General features: G+C 59.0%; 1 protein-coding gene across 19 annotated transcripts in view; it reads left to right on the forward strand.

Moving 5' to 3' along the window:
- Positions 1–12,370, forward strand: part of LOC119534136 (kielin cysteine rich BMP regulator) — a 34,675-nt gene extending 22,305 nt beyond the window's left edge. For 5 of the 19 annotated variants that reach the window (XM_037836196.1, XM_037836201.1, XM_037836202.1 and 2 more), the window contains 23 exons: positions 588–761; positions 974–1,056; positions 1,209–1,302; positions 1,410–1,598; positions 1,761–1,931; positions 2,999–3,175; positions 3,896–3,981; positions 4,245–4,335; positions 4,470–4,552; positions 4,650–4,743; positions 6,077–6,159; positions 6,900–7,032; positions 7,838–7,917; positions 8,125–8,224; positions 8,646–8,734; positions 9,075–9,177; positions 9,261–9,403; positions 9,626–9,798; positions 9,883–9,994; positions 10,093–10,212; positions 10,881–11,045; positions 11,461–11,767; positions 11,901–12,370. In XM_037836196.1, coding sequence (XP_037692124.1) covers positions 588–761; positions 974–1,056; positions 1,209–1,302; positions 1,410–1,598; positions 1,761–1,931; positions 2,999–3,175; positions 3,896–3,981; positions 4,245–4,335; positions 4,470–4,552; positions 4,650–4,743; positions 6,077–6,159; positions 6,900–7,032; positions 7,838–7,917; positions 8,125–8,224; positions 8,646–8,734; positions 9,075–9,177; positions 9,261–9,403; positions 9,626–9,798; positions 9,883–9,994; positions 10,093–10,212; positions 10,881–11,045; positions 11,461–11,767; positions 11,901–12,169 — 3,119 coding nt within the window. In that variant the 3' untranslated portion in view covers positions 12,170–12,370. Of the gene's footprint in view, positions 1–587; positions 762–973; positions 1,057–1,208; positions 1,303–1,409; positions 1,599–1,760; positions 1,932–2,998; positions 3,176–3,895; positions 3,982–4,244; positions 4,336–4,469; positions 4,553–4,649; positions 4,744–5,671; positions 6,160–6,899; positions 7,044–7,837; positions 7,918–8,124; positions 8,225–8,645; positions 8,735–9,074; positions 9,178–9,260; positions 9,404–9,625; positions 9,799–9,882; positions 9,995–10,092; positions 10,213–10,860; positions 11,046–11,460; positions 11,768–11,900 lie in introns of those variants that run through there. The other 14 variants (XM_037836206.1, XM_037836198.1, XM_037836197.1 and 11 more) reach the window with 14 other exon arrangements.
- The last annotated feature ends 6,710 nt before the right edge of the window (positions 12,371–19,080 follow it).

Consider the following 19,080-nt stretch of genomic DNA (forward strand, 5'->3'; position numbering starts at 1 on the left):
CTTAGAAAACATCAGCCTTTTGAATTGCTTTCAGTCTGACATTGCTTGGAACTTTCTGGGACTACAGGGTGTAGGTGGGAGGGGAAGTACAGATTTGCCTGTCCCTTTTTGTCACTTTGGCACCCTTTCCTCCCATGGTACATTTCCCTTTCCCAACCCCCACCACTCAACTATATTCCTAGGTCTACCTGTCTAACACAGGTTCATGCCACAAACAATGAGGCTGCAGTGTAGGGGACTGGGTGCTGGGATCCCACATGGCATGATCCCTGCCTCATGGAGAGTCTGTGCGAGTGGGTGTCTCACAAACACATGCACACAGTGGATAAGCTCCTCCCCTCTGCACCCTCAGAGGCACACATATGCCTGGGGGTGAACAGGTTCAACACACACACACACAAAAGCCTGTGCAGAGGGTGCTGCATGCCTCTGCACGTGTGCACAGATATTCACACATCCCCCTTTCCTTTCTCCCTCCATGGGGCAGCTCCCCGGGTGGGCACTTCTGCAGTGTTTTCTGGCCATGCCCCCCATTCCTGGCACTTTCAGTCTTCCCCCCATTCCTGCTCCCACTGTCCACTGCCCAGACTGCATCTTGGAGAAACGGGTGTTTGTGGATGGAGAGAGCTTCTCTCACCCCCGAGACCCCTGCCAGGAGTGCCAGTGCCAGGAAGGCCATGCCCACTGCCAGCCCCGGGCCTGCCCCAGAGCCCCCTGTGCCCACCCACTGCCTGGCTCCTGCTGCCAGAACGACTGCAATGGTGAGGGGGATGGTTCGGGGGCGGGGTGTCTCCTGGGATGGCTTGACTGGATCTGCAGGCATTTGGGGCTGGGAGGGCAGCATCCCCTGGGAGGGGCGCGGGGAGTGGGGATTAGGGCAGCATCCCCTTGGTGGGGGATGGGGAGTGTGAGGGGGGTGGTGGGGTGGTGGGTGGGGTGGGGGGATTAGGCCCATAGCTGTCCTCTCCCCCAGGCTGTGCCTTTGGTGGGAAAGAGTACCCCAATGGAGCCGACTTCCCCCACCCCTCGGACCCCTGCCGCCTCTGTCACTGTCTGGTGAGTCTGCAACCTGGGTGGGGGGAGGGGCCTATGGGAGTTGGGGCAGGACTCGGGAGGCCAGGCTCGGCCCACCGGGACGGGGGCTGGGGTGGGAGTGTCCCCTTGCCTCCCAGTTCTGATCAGGCCTGGCGCGGTCCCTTTGTCTGCAGAGCGGCAACGTGCAGTGCCTGGCCCGCCGCTGCCCACCACTGCCCTGTCCAGAGCCCGTCCTGCTGCCGGGAGAGTGCTGTCCACAGTGCCCCAGTAGGAGCCGCACCCCTCGGGCCCCTCCTTCCCCCGGGGCGAGCCCTCTGTCCCGCCTGTCCTTGCGCACCCCTCACCCGTGTTCTTGGCGCGCGCTCTCGTCTCAGCCGCCGCCACCGGGTGCCCGCAGGCCGGGGACGCGCCCCCTGCCCGCCACCAGGAGCACTTCTCCCCGCCTGGAGACCCCTGCCGCCGCTGCCTCTGCCTCGACGGCACCGTGTCCTGCCAGCGGCTGCCCTGCCCACCCGCGCCCTGCGCCCACCCGCGCCAGGGATCCTGCTGCCCGTCCTGCAACGGTAACGCCCTGCGTGGCACTACCTCCCCGACCCGGGTACCGCCCCTGCCACTGAGGGGGACAGTGCTGGTTAGCAGGGCCTGGGAAGTAGTGGGCCCTAGCAGACAGCCCTCGCGGTCCCCCAGCCCCTGCCCTCCTCAGTCCTTCTTGCTTGCCCCTCTAGGCTGCCTGTACCAGGGGAAGGAGTTTTCCAGTGGAGAGCACTTTCCTTCACCCACCGACCGATGCCATGTCTGCCTCTGCTGGGAGGGAAGTGTCAGTTGCCAGCCCAGGACCTGTGCCCCGGTGCAGTGTCCCTTCCCTGCCAGGGGTGACTGCTGCCCCGCCTGCGATGGTGAGGGGGCATGGATGGGGAGGTGTCCTGTGGTGGGTCTAAAATACTACGGTAAGAAAAAGCACTGGAGTAAAGCCTGGATTTTTCTCCTGCCTCTAATGCTATATGGCTGTGTGACCTTGGCCAAGTTGCATAACCTCTCTGGGCCTAATTTTTGTTTGTTTGGTTTAGCTAGGACATAAAGTTTACTGAGTAGCTATTTTTGACAGGCCCATTTTACTGATGAGAAAACTGAAGCAGGTGGAAGGGGGATATTAATTGATCTGGGCCTAATTTTAATTCCTGTATAAAAGAGGATTGAACTACTCTGGTTCCCCAGTTTTCTGTCATTCTCATACTGTACTATCTTCACAATTCTTTATTTTTATTTTTTCTATTTTCAAAATTTTTGCAATATATATCCTCTACTCCATGTTTTTTATTTAGCATTTTTCTCTAAATCAACTAACATTTCAATTTAAATTTATTTAGAAAGGAAGTTTTTATATCACACTGTAAATGGAAAATTAGATTATTTGGCAGGAATAGAAGATTATTGTACAAAATGAATACAATTTAAAAATACATATTATTAAATTCAAATCACATACTCTTGCCTGCCAAGGCTCTGACCTTGTGGCTTGCCTTGCCTTTGTTAGAAAGGGAGGTCAGCAGGGTGAGAGAGAGGCTAATGGCAGGCTCCATCACCCTGGACCCCTCCACATCCGTGATTCTTAGAGGGCTGGAAAGAGCATTGGAAAGGGAGCACCTTGCACCTGCACCACCTAAAGTCATTTTGGGCTTCCCTGAGTTCTGCCTGGTTGGGAAAATTGCTGCCCCCTGTCCATGGCCTGCTGAGTATTTGGCCCTTGGGACAGAGTCCTTGTGGAATCTTTCCTATAGAATGGATAGGGAAAATTTTGCAGGCTGGGGGAGCTAGCCCATCCATCACCTGCCCCCAGGCTTCTTTGCACACCAGGCTTCGGTTGTGCCATTCTCCTCCTCCCAGCTGCCGGGTCTTGAGGCCTTGGACTCGAGCCAAGCCCAAGCTCAGAGCCAGGTGACTGCCCTCCTTTTGTCCCTCGAAGGCTGTGAGTATCTGGGGGAGTCCTACCTGAGCAGCCAGGAGTTCCTGGATCCTCGAGAGCCCTGCCGCCTGTGTACCTGCCTTGGCGGCTCCGTGACCTGTGGCCGCCACCCCTGCGAGCCTCTGGGCTGCAGCCACCCACTCACCCCGCCTGGGCACTGCTGCCCCACCTGCCAGGGTAGGGCTCCCCCTTGTGGAGCTTGAAGGGGCTGCAGCCTGCAGGGGGCCCTGAGTGACCCTCATCCCTCCCCCAAGACACACACATGAAAACTCACATTCTTGCCAGTTTCTCACTCTTCTCGCATCATATCCATGCCCTCCTCTCTGTCCCCACTGTCACCTCACACTAGACTGAAGTACTCATCAAATAACTGGTCCTTTGGCTGAAGACATTCCTACCCTTAAATTGTCCCTCTGCTTCCCAAAATACGTCACTATGCTGCAGCCTGCTTGATTGAAACGGTTCAAGTGGCTGCCCTTGATTTCAAGAGAGCAAGCGCCCCCTCCCAGCTTCCTCAGCCCCACCCTCCCGAGCCCTGCTTGAGGTCAAGTCTCGACTTCATTTCCAGTTGTGCTAATTTCCTCACTGCCGTCTTCCGACCCGGGGCTCCCACAGATAGCTCGTTCTCAGGAGCCCACTGCCTTGCCCTCACTTCCTGCCTGGAATGCTGTCCTCCATCCCCTTCCCGGGCACAGGTCTCACCCAGCTGCGACCTGGCTAGTCTCCCCCCTACCCCCACCTTCCCAGCCACTCCAGGCCTCACCCACCTCGTCCTCTCTGACTCCCTAAGCTTCTGCAGAACTCTCCTGGGGTGGCTCTATGTGATGGGCAGGTGGCTGGGCGGCACCAGGGGCCCCGTTGACGGCGGCTCTTCCATTTCATTCCCCGCTCTCCCAGGATGCCTCTATCGCGGGGTCACTGCTGCCCCTGGAGAGACCTTTCCTGACCCACTGGACCCCACCTGCTCCCTCTGCACGTGCCGGGTGAGGTGGCTCATCTGGGAACTTGGCTGCCTGTCATCCCTCTATCTTCCACTCTGGCCGGGAAGGAGGCGTTTGTTTCCTCTACCCATGTCTCGAGGGGACGTGCATTGGGTTCAGGTTTCGCGGACTGAGGGAAGAGGGAAGAGGGCTGGGGCCTGGCAGGCTGAGTCGGGGGCCCTGTCACGGGGTAGCAGGTAAGCCTGGTTTGAGGGTGTGGAGTAACAGGGGTGTCTGGAAGTGGCAGTGTGACTTCTCTCCCCCAGGATGGCTCTGTTCACTGCCAGAAGAAGCCATGTCCTCCTGCTCTCTGCCCCCACCCCTCTCCGGGACGCTGCTTCTGCCCTGTTTGCCAGAGTGAGCTGTCTTCCACACACCCCTCAGGCCCTTTCCCACCTCTCCCTCACCCCTTCCTGCCCTTCTTGCCAGGTCTGAGGTTGGGCAGAGCAAGGTGGCACCGTCCCCCCACCCAGGGAGTGTGTCCCCCACAGGCTGCCTCTCCGGGGGCCGGGAGCACCAGGACGGGGAGGAGTTTGAGGGACCTGCAGGGAGCTGTGAGCGGTGCCGCTGTCAGGTAAGGCGGGAAGGGGCCGAGGGAGGGCAGGGCCACAGTGCCTCTCGGGTGCCCTGGCCTCAAGAGAGCAAACTACTGACCCTGCATCTCCCTGCAGGCTGGCCAGGTCCGCTGTGTGCGGCAACAGTGCACCCCACTGCCCTGTGCACTCCAGGTCCCAGAGCCGGGGGGCTGCTGCCCTCGCTGCAGAGGTATGCCCAGCCCTCAGGACTCCCCTCACTCTGGCCCCTGGGCCCGATGCCACTCCTTCCACATCCCCACCCCACCCCACCAGCCTCTGGCCCTCCATGCCTCGGGTCCTTGAGCTCTCACCCTTGCCCACCTTCAGCGCTGCCCCTGGCCTGCCCCAGACTATTTCCTTCCCCTCCAGGTTCTGGTTGGACTTCCCTTCAGAGCTGCCTCCCCCTTCCCAACTACATCTCATTCATAATTTTAATGATAATTAACATTTTCTGAACACATACTACATGCCAGACACTGAATTAAGCACTTTACACATATTTAATCCTCACAACAATCTTAGTAGATGGAAACTATCACTCCTGTTATTATACAGATGAGAAAACCAAAGAACAGAGAGGTAACATGATTTGCCTGTGGTCACTCAGCTGGGAGGTGGCAGGGCCAATATTCAAATCGAGGACATCTGGCTGCAGAACCTAAGCCTGCTTCCCGCCCCTCCCTGCACGCCCTGCCCAGCCCGGGGTAGTTTGCACAGAACTGTCACAGCGTCTCACTTGACCTGTGGGGTAGGCAGGACAGAATGGATCCCCATTTAATAGAGGAGAAAATGGAGGCTTGGAGAGATCGAGGGACCTGGGGCACACAGGCCACACGATTAGTGATGGAGCCATTCATTCACCCCACACATGTGCATTGGGCACCCACTGTGTGCCAGGCACTGTTGCCTGTGCTGGGCTGCAACTGGCAGTGCTGCCGCCTGGCGCCTGGGCTGGCAAGCAGGCAGACGGGGAAGCCAGGCGTTCTGAGCCTGACCCAGTGTCTCCTCCACTGCACTGTCCCCTCCCCTCCAGAGCTCTGCCCCTGCCCACCTTCCCACCACAGCCCTGCAGACCATTCAGGGTTGGGGGGCCAGGGATGGATGAGTGGGCCTCACAGGCTGCCTGGCTCACGGGGAAGAGCACCCTGAAGGCAGTAGCTGGGTGCCCCCCGCCAGCCCCTGCTCCTCCTGCATGTGCCACAAGGGTGTCGTCACCTGCGCCAGCATCCAGTGTGTCAGCTCCTGTGCCCAGCCCCACCAGGGGCCCAGTGACTGCTGCCCTCACTGCTTTGGTACTGGAAGCCTGAAATGGGGAGGGGAGAAGGCAGCAGGCAGCACCCCCACCTCTGGGTCTGCCCCAGCCCAGCCTCCTGGCCTTTGTCCTGGGCTGATGGCCTCGCTTCTTGTATGCACCCCAAGTCCTAGTGGGTGGGGGATGGAGGACACCCCCCTCCCAGCAGGGCTGCTAGCTTGAAGGTTCCCTGGCCCTGTACCACTCTTACCTCCCCACCCACCACCCCAAGACTGTGAGCACGAGGGCCGGAAGTATGAGCCAGGGGAGAGCTTCCAACCCGCAGCAGACCCCTGTGAAGTGTGCATCTGTGAGGTAGGGTGAGAGCGAAGCTGAGGGGTGACAGGGTCTGGGCACCAGCAGGGGAGGGAGAGGGAGCAGTGGGAGGGTCTCAGCCAAGCTGGACACTGCTTGGAGCAGGCACTATGGGGGGGCAAGACAGGAATGTGTCCCTGTGGCCAGGAGGGAGGGGGGCTTAGGGTGAAGAGCCAAGAGGCTAGGAGGCCTGGGGTTAGACATGGGCTCAGGTGCCGTGTGGGTGGGTGGGGGTCAGTGGGCGGGCCCCCCTGGCTGGAGTGTGGGGTGGGTTTGTATAAGAGGCAGAGGGGGAGCCACCTGGAAGTGATTGGGGCCATACCGTGGAAGGCTAAGTTTCCATTCTATTGGAAATGTAATGGGGAGCCATGGAAGGGCTTTGAGCAGGCAAATGTCAAGAGATTAGGCACTGTCAGGAGGTTGTGGAGGAGGATGGCAGGACTTTGGCAGCTGATTAGATGTGGCCTCAGGCATGAGAGTGCAGAAATGTGAAGGGTCATATGAGGGTTCAGGCCCAAGTGTCTGGAAGGAGGAAGGGACACCAGCCTTGGGGCTTAGGGCACAGGGTGAGGAGCAAGTCTGGGGAGAGGTTGAATCTCTTGAGTCTTGCCTGTGATCTGCCCAAGGTGCGTCCTATGGAGAGATGCAGGAGGCAGAGGGAGGAGCCCTAGAGTCCAGGAAGAGGGGAGTTCTCAGCTCCCACGACTAGGGACCCACCCCCTGCTTATTCATTCTTGTAGCTGCAGCCCGAGGGACCCCCCAGCCTGCGCTGTCACCGACGGCAGTGCCCCGTCCTGGTGGGCTGCCCCCCCAGCCAGCTCCTGCCCCCTGGGCCCCAACGCTGCTGCCCGACCTGTGCTCGTGAGTCCCAGGGTAGGCGGCGGGTAGGTGAGAGGGTAGTGACATGGAGGAGCAGCCCAGCTCTCCTCCCCAGCTCCTTCCTGCTTCCCGTGGACTGTTCTGGAAGCCCATCCCCTGGCCTGTGAGGCAGCTCCCCAGGGGGCTCCTTGCCTCTGTGAAGCTGGGTGCAGTTTGTGGAGCAGCCTGCCCAGAAGGTGGCGCTGTGGGGTGGCAGTTGTGCTGCTGCTGTCTCCTTAGAGTGGGTGACGCCAGAAGATGGTACGAGGGTCAGAGAGGCAGCCTGCAGAAGGGGGGAGCTATTTTTATCAATGCTTGCTAGGATGTGCTTCAGGGGAAAGGAAGAGAACTAGCATTTAGTAAGCACCTACTGCCTGCCACAAGCTGTTAGTAAACCATATCTCATTTAATTCCCACCATAGTGAGGTATTATCATTCCCTTTTTCCATATGAAGAGATCAAGGTTCAGAGAGGTTGATTTGATTAATCTGCCCAAGATGGCACAGGCACTGAGTGCTGCCTGTTTCAGCCAGACGATATGAAAGGGGCAAGTTTGAGGAGATGTTACCGATCTGGCCAAGGAAGCCACACTGTCAGTTTCCAGGCCTCCTGCCCTGGTAGTCTAGCAAAGTACCTTTTCTGAAAGTCCAAACTTTCCTTTGCTGAACCAAAGAGAAGGGGGATTTCTCCTTCCTGGTGTCAAGGTGCTAGTGATATGGGTAATGCCCCAGATCCAAGAAGTCTGGGGATGCAGTAGGTAAGTGAGGACAGCTGGGCTTTCCACCTCTGTTGCCCTGTACACTGCATCTGGTCTTCACAGACGCGCTGAGTAACTGCACAGAGAGTCTGCTGGGGTCGGAGCTGGCCCCACCAGACCCCTGCTACACCTGCCAGTGCCAGGTGAGTCTTCCCACACAGACCCGTCTTCTTCCTCCTCTGTGGGCTGTGGCTCCATTTCCCGAAGCTCTGGGAGTCTCCACTCACCCCAGCATTCACCCACTTTTCCTATATGTCACATCCTCAATACGCCCCACTCCCATCTATGCCCTGCTCCCTCCCACCATCTCCTCACTCCCCCAGTGGGCTACCTATTGTTTTCACCCACAGGACCTGACCTGGCTCTGTGTTCACCGTGCCTGTCCGGAGCTCAGCTGTCCCCCGTCAGAGCGCCGTACCCCACCTGGGAGCTGCTGTCCCGAGTGCCAGGGTAAATGCCCAGCCTTGCTCTGTAGCCTCAAAGCATGAGCCCATGAGGGAGGCAGGAGGGGCAGCACCCATGGGCCCGGAGGGTAGCCTGGGGCTGGCAGATGGAATGCCAGGTATGTTCTTTTGTTAGAAATGGTGGGGCTGCTCGTTGGAGTGGAGAAGAGACCCAGAGGCAGGGAATGAGGCCTGGGTGCTCAAGGCCTGGCCTGTGGCTCCTCGGTGGGCTCAGGGACCCCAGGCCCACCTGCCGGGCATTGCACTACTCAGTTTGCTTCCTGGCCCAGAGAGGGGTGCCAGCCTCTGGCCCTTTGGACTTTCAGGACTCCACAGAAGTCCTGAGCACTTAGGGACTGACAGTTTGCAGACCTTCTGGATATTGGTTAAAGAAATAAACTCCCCCTTCCCCATTTATTTCTCCTCAGAATGTGTTGTGGAGGCAAGGGGCCAGAGAGTGGCCGATGGAGAGAGCTGGCGGGACCCCAGCAACGTCTGCATCATTTGCACCTGCCGGGTGAGCTGTGGTGGGGGTGGGGAGGGAGAGGATTAAATATATAGATGGATAAAGAGAAGTGTCAGGACTCCTCCATCAGCATAACTGGGGTTTTTGTGCTAATTAGAAATTGGTGCACCCTCTGGGTGAGAGGGGCAGATGCACCCCAGAGTTGAGGCAAGGAACTGAGCTTGGCTAGATTTCATTTCCCAGTTGAACCAAAAGAAGTGAGTGTTCTTGTGGTGGGAAGGGGCAGAGAGAAGGGGCTGCTGCCTCAGGCCAAGGATTCTCCAGGAGATGTGTGGGGCCAGGGACGCCAGGGCCTGCGGGAAATCCCCAGAGCGATGCCGTCTTTCCCCAGCGGGGCCACGTGGAGTGCCACCTCGAGGAGTGCCAGCCCCTTACCTGCCCCGATGGCTGGGCACAGGCGCGCGAGACTGGCAGCTGCTGCCCGCGATGCCAAGGTGCGGGCCGGGACGATGGGGGTTGGCGCGAGACCCGGCGTGAGGGGTGGGCTGTTGACCCTCCCTCGTCTCGCGTCCCCCAGCCCCCGCCCAGTCGTGCGTGCACCAGGGCCGGGAGGTGACCTCGGGGGAGCGCTGGGCCATGGACGCCTGCACCAGCTGCTCCTGCATGGCTGGCACCGTTCGCTGCCAGAGCCAGCGCTGCCCGCTGCTCTCGTGTGGCTCCGTGAGTGCCGCGGTTTACGGGCGGGTGGGCACGCAGCACCACCGGGAGGGAGGCCCGGGAGCGGACCCGGAGCCGGGCGGTGCTGTTCCCGGCGCGGCCACGAGGTGGTGCCCTGGCCCCGCCCGCTGTCAGCCTGGGAGCCACCTCCAGCCTTAGGGAGGGGTCTGTGTGGGGCCTGCGGGGAAGGGCGGGGTGTCTGACCGTGTCGGGGGCTGAGGCCAGGACGAGGCCCCCGCCCTGAGCCCCGGAAGCTGCTGTCCCCTTTGCCTGCCCCGGCCCGCTTCCTGCATGGCCTTCGGAGACCCCCATTACCGCACCTTCGATGGACGCCTGCTGCACTTCCAGGGCAGCTGCAGCTATGTGCTGGCCAAGGACTGCCGTGGACGAGACTTCAGGTGGGCAACGCCCTCTCCTTCCTCCCTAAACCCCCATGCCCGTCCATGCTGACCACTGGCGCCCGGGCTCCCTCATTCCCACAGCGTCCACGTGACCAACGATGACCGTGGCCGGAGCGGCGTGGCCTGGACCCAGGAGGTGACAGTGCTGGTGGGAGACGCCGCCGTGCGGCTGCTGCAGGGCGGGGCGGTCACGGTGAGCAGCAGCGCGCCAGGGGAAGGTTGGACCCAGGCTGGCCGCGCGTCAGCCACCCCCCGGATGTCTCCCTTCCTCCCTCCTCCTTTCTCCTCCAGGTAGATGGGCGCTCAGTGGCCTTGCCCTTCCTGAAGGAGCCGCTGCTGTACGTGGAGCTGCGGGGACGCACCGTGATCCTGCACGCCCAGCCCGGGCTCCAGGTGCAGCGAGAGGGCCAGGTGGGGGTGGAGCCGGGGACCCCTCGCCCCTAAACTTGGGAGCCTCAGTCCTGTCCATCTGTGAAGGGAGTGGGGATATCTGCTACCTTCTGGGCCAAAAGAGGCTGGGAGGTGAGAGAGTTGTGTAGGATTTGGAAGGGAGGGGCAGAGACCTCCTGGGCAGGGAGAGGAGTTCTCAGCCTGGTTTCTCATCTTGGCTCAGCCACCAACACACTGTGCTTCTTCAGGCCAGTTGCCAACCCTCTCTGGGTCTCAGTTTTCTCATCCGTAAACTGGGGGAAGGATTACTGGGAGGTGACAGGGATAAACTAGGTGCTCTTCAAAGTTCCTTCCAAATGTCATGTTGAAGAGTAACCCCTTGCCCCCAACAAGGAAAAACAATTTGTAAATTCATAAAATAAGCCTTGTCCACACTTCTGATACAGACTCTAATCATGCTTGTGTGAACTGAGCTGCTTTGTCCTCTGTACGGCCTGGATGCCCACAGGAAAGTAAATCTCTGGAAGTGTGTTGATTTCACCTGGGGACACAGTTCAGGGATAGTGACAGGAGAAGGTGCCCTTCCTCAGGAGCTGTTGCCTGATGCAGTAAAGGGGGCCACGATAGATCTTGGGCTTCTTGGGGTCCCCACCTTTCTCTACTCCCCAGTGCCAGGCCTCTCTGCACAGGTGCTCTGGGATGGGCAGTCCCAGGTGGAGGTGAGCGTGCCCGGCTCCTACCGGGGCCAGACCTGTGGGCTCTGTGGGAACTTCAATGGCTTTGCCCAGGATGATCTGCGGAGTCCCCAGGGGCTGCTCCTGCCCACCGAGGCTGCATTTGGGAATAGCTGGCAGGTGAGTGGGCACAGGAGCCCTGGGTGGGGGAGCTGGAGAGGCACTGCTGAGCATGTCTTAAAGAAGCCTCTGGCATGGAAGGGGATGGTGGCACAGGATGGGCTTTGGTTTGGTGGCTTGTTGCTTGTCCTGGTGCTGGGAGAGGCAGGATGGTCTGTTGAAAGAGGCCTTGTCACAAAAATCCCCAAAACCTGCTTTGCCATTCACTGGCTATGTGGCCTTGGACAAGTCACTTACCTGCCCTGGTTTGGTTTCTCCATCTGGGGACAGGGAGAAGGTAGATGATGCTTTCTTTAGTGTTCTTGTAGGGAGGATGATACAAGTATTTGATGGAAAGCACTTTGAAGAATGTAGCATGCAGAGGCCAGCTTCCCAGTGGGTGCTGTCATATCAGGGTCTCTCTCTCTCCTTCTAGGTCCCAGAGGGGCCGGGGCCCGGCCCCCCATGTTTGGTGGGTCGCGAGGTGGATCCGTGCCGGGCTGCAGGTTACCGTGCCAGGCGGGAGGCCAATGCCCGGTGCGGGGTGTTGAAGTCGGCCCCCTTCAGTCGCTGCCATGCTGTGGTGCCCCCAGAGCCTTTCTTTGCTGCGTGCGTGTACGACTTGTGTGCTTGTGGCCCTGGCTCCTCGGCGGATGCCTGCCTCTGTGACGCCCTGGAAGCCTACGCCAGCCACTGTCGCCAGGCGGGGGTGACGCCTGCCTGGCGGGGCCCCACGCTCTGCGGTGAGAGGGCGATGCTGAGTGCAAGTGGAAGGGAAGGGTCCGGGGCATGGAGAGGAAGGGCAGCCCAGAGGGCCTGGTTCTGGACAGGGCCCACGACGGTGCCCCCATAACCCTGCTTCCCCTCTGCCTGCAGTGGTGGGCTGCCCCCTGGACCGTGGCTTTGTGTTCGATGAGTGTGGGCCGCCCTGTCCCCGCACCTGCTTCAACCAGCACATCCCCCTCGGGGAGCTGGCGGCCCACTGCGTGAAGCCCTGCGTTCCCGGCTGCCAGTGCCCCGCGGGGCTGGTGGAGCACGAAGCCCACTGCATCTCACCCGAGGCCTGCCCCCCAGTCCTGCTCACCAGGGACCAGCCACCCAGGGCTCAGCCCAGCCCCAGTCAGGAGCTCCCAGGAGCAGCCTGAGCCAGGACAACACCTGGACCAAGACTCGTCAGGCTGGAAGTGTCTCCTTGGTGCTCCCTCTGGCTACCCCAGAGACCAGCTCCACTCCTGGCCAGAGCTGCGGGGAGAGTGCCCTGTGCAGGCAGTGGGAGTCTGCTTCCTGGTCCTGCAAAGAGCCCGGCATGTTGGGTCAGAAGCAGTAAACTCTAGGCCTGCCCTGAGGCTCCCTTGTGTGTATGTGTGTTTCCTCCTGGAGCTGGGGTGGTGGCAAGGGCTGCTTGCGGCATGGGCTCCAGCAGTCAGTGTCAGCAGTCAGAGAGGTGGGGGGTAGTGTGGGTGCCACCCTGGACCTTGTGCATTCCTTGCATCTGCACCCCTGGGCTGCCCCCACCTGCCATACCCTGGCACTGCCTGGGAAACCCTGCAACAGGCAGATGGGCTTGAGGAGGACCCAGTTGTCCTGTCCCAGCCTGTGCCCAGGTAGGTAGCAGGCATGGCCCATTGTCCCCATGTGGCACCCTTTGTGGGGCCCTCTGGATCCATGTGGGGCCAAGGAACCACAGAGAAGGGGCTCAGTCCCCACATGGAATCCCCTTCCCTTTTGGTTTAGGGGTGCTGTGTACTCAGGCATGAGAGTTGGTGAGACAAACAACCTTTGCCTGGGGAGTGAGCGAGCAGGAAGAGACAACAAACTGTGATGAAGAGCGGACATGTGCACTCCTGCACACATGCACACCCCCCGCCCCCCCGAAGCCCAGATAGACACACGCGTGACGTGCACTCATCCACGGCCACACACAACCTGAAGGGGGCACGGGCAGCAGACCCACATATGGGTTGTGAAGACATCATTATAGGGGAGAGTATGTGGGTTCTGAGATAGGAAAAGTCCAGAAATTGAGTCTTCTCTCTGCCACCCCTTGGCTGTGTGAACTTGGTGATTTAGGAACCTTGGCGAAAAGCTCAGGGGGCCTCATTCTCTTTGCCAGGCTCTTAAAGTTCAACAAGTTTTTTTACAGCAGGGAGCGAAAGTTTCAGTGCTCCGCAAGAGGACACCTGCCCAAAGGGTTTCCCACCCACGCCCCTTTGTAGGTGGCTTTAGCATTGACTTTAATGGGAGCTGCCTGCTCTGCTTGCTTAGATGTCAGGTGAGATTTTTCTCTTTTTGGGCCCAGAGTGGAGAGTCTCCTTTGCCCTCTCATCCGGTAGCATGTGGGTAAGCTGTTGATGGCTGCTCCTGCTGCCATTATTACATGTCCATAGCACGCAATGAGAAGCTGATATGTAAAGCATATACTCATTTGGGATTGCAAACAAGCACATACTTCCTCCTCTTTCTACCAGGGTCGTGTTCCTCACCCATCACTGCCACCCTCATGGCCAAGAAACCCGTATCAGAGTCAGGCCAGAGTGTGCATGGGGCCTGGTTGCCGCCCAGGCCCTGGCTCAGGTGTCAGAGCCCTGTGTTATTGAGCTCAGGAGACTTTGTCTCCAACTCGTTCCTGGTCCTCAGCCCCTCTCAGACTCCAGTGGCAGCTAGAGTGAGAGGAGAGAGGGGACGTCTGCCCTGGTGGCCCGTGCCCCATGGAACAGGCAGCCACGCCTAAGGGCCTAGGGCTCCCGTGTACCCCGGAACAGGCCTTGACTTTGTACCAGCACCTCTTCTGGTGCCCTGTGGACCTGGGCCAGCTCCGGGCTGTGCTGCGGCAGGTGAGGGCAGGGGACATCTGTCTCCAAGAGTGGGGGGGGGTGGTGGTGAGGACCTGACTCCACCTTCCCCTTCCAGGTCCAAGAGGGCCAGGGCTGTCCCCTGGGGCTGGAGCTGCCCACTGTGCTGTAGGAGTTGGAGAGGCACTGGTGGGCCCAGCAGCAGGTAGGGGCTGGCCAGGGGGAGGGCATGGCAGAGGGCAGGGTGGGTGCCCCCTCACTCCCTGGCACCCTATCTTCCTGCAGCTCCTGTGGGACTTGGAGCTGCTGACCGGGGCGGGGCTGGGCCTCTTCTGGCCCCCTTGGGCCCAGTTCTGCAGCCCAAGGGACTAGGCCCAGCGTGCGTGGAGCCAGCATGGCAAGCCCCATGGCAGGATGGGTGGGGACTCGGAGCAGCTGAGTGGGGTGAGCAGGGGCACGGCTGAGAATGATGTGATGCAGGATGATTGTAGTGATGAGGGGGCAGGAAGGAGTGTGGAGTAGAGATAGATGGATCTGTGTTCACATCTTGGCTCTGACGCTCCCTGGGGAGCCTCAGCTATAAAGTGGGGAAAATAATGTGACCCATCTGGGAGAGCAGGTGGGAGGATGAGGTGAGCCTGTCTGTGTAAAGGGGTTGGCTTGTGCCTGGCACCCTCACACTTGTCATGTGCTGGCTGTCGTCACTCCACAATGAACTGCTGTCTTGGTCAAATCAACTACCTGGTGATAGTCTAGAAGCTTTTAGACATGGCAGCTGCATGGGAGGAAGACAGGCCAGTCAGGGTCCCAGAGGGCAGTGGCTGATGCCGTCCTGGTGGCCAGACTGACTCCTTCCTGGAAGGGGTGTGTGTGCTGTGGTGACTGGGCCCTGAACTGAGAACTAGGGATGTGCATCTCCATCCCGGCTCTGCCACCAAGTGACCAAGTCCCTTTCAGCCGTGGCGGAAGGGGGTGGTGGTGGTGACCATTAAGGGAAGGTCCGGCCAGCGCTGACAACAAGGAGATTTCCGACTGGGCCAGTGTGAGGAAGGGGGTACCTCTCTCCAGATTAGCCCAAAGGGCAGGGTGTTGGGGGTGGGCTGCCACACAGAATGGACAGAAGCCAGGAAATTAATTACTGGTGTATTGGTTATCTGTTGCTGCATAACAAATTACCCCAAAACTTAACAGCTGGGAAAATGTTTACAGTCTTGCAGTTTTTGTGATTTAGGAATCTGGAGTGGCTTAGCTGGGGGCATCTTGCTCAAGGTCTCTCATGAGCTTGCAGCCAGCTGGCCAGAGCTGCAGTCTCATCTGAAGGCTCGACTGAGCAGGAGGGATCTGTTTCCAAGCTCATCCAAGTGGAGGGTCGGGGGAGAGATTATACAAGGGAATGAATACCATGGAGTGGGGATCACTGGGGGCCATCTTAGAGGCTGCCTGCCACACTGGTGTGTGATGCCCTGTGGCCTCGGGTACCCCTCAACCCTTCCAGAGTCCCAGGCTGTGCCCTCCACCCCAGGATGGGGAATTCTTGAGCCAGAACCATCAGCTTCTGGAGGGGGGAGTCTTTCTCCCAGGGAATCCTGCCTATCCCCTCTGCATTGCCATATAAAGCACCCAAACACTGGACCCTTTTCCTTGTCTCTTTCCCTGCCTCATGCCCCAATTCTTGCCTCTAAGCGCCTCCAGGGGCTCTCACTCAGTTGAACCTGTGGTTGCTCCACAGCCCCTGGTAAGGGTGATTCTTGAATTCCAGCTCCTGGGACCCTGTGGTGGGTGCAGGGGGTGGGAGAGGCCACCCTGAGCACTGGGGCAGGGGGGCTACAGCAGCCTGCTGGGAGTAGCGAGACTGGCAGATGGGCTCCCTCTCCACTCCAGAGCCCAGAGGCCCCAAGAGGCCCTGAGGCAGCCTTTGCACTGGTGCAGGGGGCCTGCGGTGGGCCCACTGGCAGACCTGGATCTGGATATGGCCAGGATTGATGACCCAACGTGGGAGAGCCCAGGCTTGCCTGCAGGGCACACATCTGATATGTTGACAGGTGGGGTGGGGCAGCCAGGAGAGCAGGGAGCCCCTGGCACTGGGGGAATTGGGCTAGATTGGGAGGGAGGGGAACAGGAAGTCCTCACCCCAAGTCCAAGGACTTTGGTCCACTCTCCACTCATTCTTCATTTCACACCTTTTGACAGAGGAACAGGGGCACCCAGGAATGGCAAGGAGGTTTTATTTTATGTGCCAGTTTCATCTGATTAGTTCCAACTGTCTCAGGCACTGTGTCCAAGAGGATTCTGAGGTTAAATTGGGGCTGAGGGGAGAAAGTGTCAGAAATGACTGTCAATAGCTGCCCTGGAAGGAGGGAGGGGACGAGTAGCTCCAAGACACTTATGTGCCACCCCTATTCCAGGCACTGGGGATATGCAACAAGAGAGGTGTTGTCCCTGTCCTTGAGGGTGAGAGTGACAAATAGGCGATCGGAATTCAGGGGGATGGATGCTGTGAGCCTTGGGCCTGTTCATTTAAATGAAACAGACTCTCAAATTATTTGTTTAATAATAAATCTAGCAAAGCCATAAGCTTTTAATTATTCCATCATGAACATGGGGGAAAGAGTAAAGTTCATGAGATTATTTTCTGATTGACAGAGTTAACTTATAAGTATTTTGTCTTTGTCTTACCAGAGAAATAAATTATCTAGTAAGACAGGAGATCAGAATTACAGAGGGGTTTTGGAGGTTATTTTCATAATTAATGGCAATGATTTCTAAAGGATTGGGAGTCTCACAAGACTCCTTTGTTCAAAAAACTCTTCAGAAGGGCTTTATTTTCACAGAGAACATTCCCATTTAGTCACTGTTCTGAATATTCACACAAGTCTCTATATTGCATAAGAGAGCAAAATGGAATAAGACCTTATGAAATCGGGTTCTTTTAACTAATTTTATGGATGTAGAATGACGCTCCTTCCTCCACAGCTGCAGAGGAGCAGCATCTTCATCTCTATTTTTAGATTCCTTTGGTAGTTATGAAAGACTTGCAGTCTTTAAGCCAGGCTCTGGCCTAAAATTTCTCAGATTTTATTTGATTTTGCTGTCAGAAACAAAGAAAGGGCTAAAGGGGATTTTCCTTAACAGTTAAGTAAGGCACACACGTTGGCGTTCTTCTATTGGCCTGAACGGGTCAAGGAGGGGTGTCCTTACACTGAGGGACTGGTGGCCCTTGGGGGGGCTTGGGGAGGAAGGTGTGCAGTTTCCTTGGGGTGGCCCCTCTGGCTGGGAGCATGAGGAAGTCGGGGTTGACTGCTGACAGGCAAACTGGAAAAGCAGGCACATGGCAGGCTGTATGGATACAGGTGGAATGGTGAACTGGGACAGCCTTGAAGTCCAAACACCAGCCTTGAGACCACCCACCTCCCTTTATTCCCTGGGAAGCCCCGCAGCTTCTCAGTGCCAGTTCAGGAGGGAGCAAATGTGGGGGAGGGACTGGGACATGGGTAGCGGGGTTCCCAACATTGGTCTGTCTCTCTCAGGTTGCTGCAAGAACTGAGCCCTACCACCAGCAGTATCTTTGGGTAATCAAGAAGCTCAGAATTAAAGGTAAAAGGTTGAGGGTCCTGGGTAAGGTCCCTCAGATTGGGGCTAGCAGGATTGGGGTCTGGCTGGGAGGACAGATCCATAACCCCCTCCAGCAAGGTGGAAGAAATGGCCATCACCGAAGCACCTTTTATACCACCTAAAGTGTGCTTAACAAATCCAGGAACCAGGCAGGGGTCCATAATGGAAGTGAGGCCCACCAGGGCATAGTCAGTCACTGGCATCTTGAGGCTTCCCTGGGGGAAGTGGCCCTGGCCTGGGGATTCCCTCACAAACCTGGGCCTAAAGTGCTTTTCCTTCTCAAGACCCGGCCTGGAGGGAAGAAAGAAGCTGAGCAGAGCCCAAGACCCAGAGACCCCTTGACCACTATCCAGGAGCCTACAAGGGAGACCCTCAGGCCTGCCCTCCCAGGGCCTGCTCAAACCCCAAGAACCCCCAAAGAGGCTGGGTTCAAACGTGGGCAGAAGAGAACTTCAGCAAGTGCTGAGGATGGAGACTCTGTGGAGTCAGAGATGGGAGGTCCCTCAGGATCGGAGAGAAGTGACCCCTCAGGGTCAGGAGGAAAGGGCCTGTCAGGGTCAGAGGGCGGAAGGCCTGCAGAGTGAGAACACAGGTCCTCAGAGTCAGAGAAAAGACACAGCAGGGTCAGAGCAGGGAGACTATTCAGGGTCAGACAGGAGAGGCCTCCACAGGTGAGAACAAAGAGGCTCTTCAGGGTCAAAGAGGAGATGGTCGTAAGTGTCAGAGAAAGGAGGCCCCCTGGAGCTAAGTAAGGAGACTCCTCAGGGCAAGGACGTGCAAGTCCTTCAGTTTTCTGAAGACGGTATCTCACAGGCCGGGGAGGTGGCTCCGGGAGAGGAGGGCGGCCCCCTGGACCACTCCAAGGACATCTGCAGGTCCCTGGAAGAACAGATCCCCCAGCCTGGGGGAAGGGAGAGTCCAGGAGGAGGGGGAAGGACCACCCAGCGGATGCAGGCAAAAACCGACGACCAGAGAGGAAAGTCCACACAGGCCATGAGAAAGCCGGTGATCGCCCGGGAGGGGCTGCTGGCTCCTCTTCCGCTCCTGCGGCCGGAGCCCCAACTGTCCGAACCCCCCGCCCGGCCGCGGCTCCCAGGCCCGGGAGCGGCTACACTAGCGGCGCTCAACCCCCGGGACTCTGGTTACCGCGAGCTCCCTGCAGCTCTCCCGGAGCGCCCGGGGCTGGTGCGCAATCCGCACTGGTGGCAGGACGCGGGAGGCGGCCCTGGCCCTGCCGAGCAGGAGGTGGGCGAGGTGGGGCGGCCGCCGGCGGGCGCCCGCGGGGAGCGGCGGGGTGGGCCTGAGACCCCCAAGCCCTCGAAGGCTGCGTGGCCTGAGCCCGCGCGCGGGCAAGGAGGCGGCGCCGGCGGGGCTGAGTGCCGCGCAGCAGGAGACGGCCCTGCAGCGGCTGCTGGAGCTGCACCTCACCGCCCGACGCCGGCGGCGGCAGGACCGCGAGCGGCAGCGGCTCCGGGTGCGCACCCGCCCGGGCGGGGGCCGGGCTGGCCTGGCGGCGGGCCACCGAGGATTCGACCCGGCCCTCTGACAGCCGCCTCCCGCAGGTCCTGGAACGTCTCTGCATCGCCCGGAACCGCCACTCCCGGATTCATCCCCTGGGGCCCCCACCCATCCCCGCTGTGCTCCCGCCACAG

Source organism: Choloepus didactylus, chromosome 5 (assembly GCF_015220235.1).
Source record: "Choloepus didactylus isolate mChoDid1 chromosome 5, mChoDid1.pri, whole genome shotgun sequence".
NCBI lineage: Eukaryota > Metazoa > Chordata > Mammalia > Pilosa > Megalonychidae > Choloepus > Choloepus didactylus.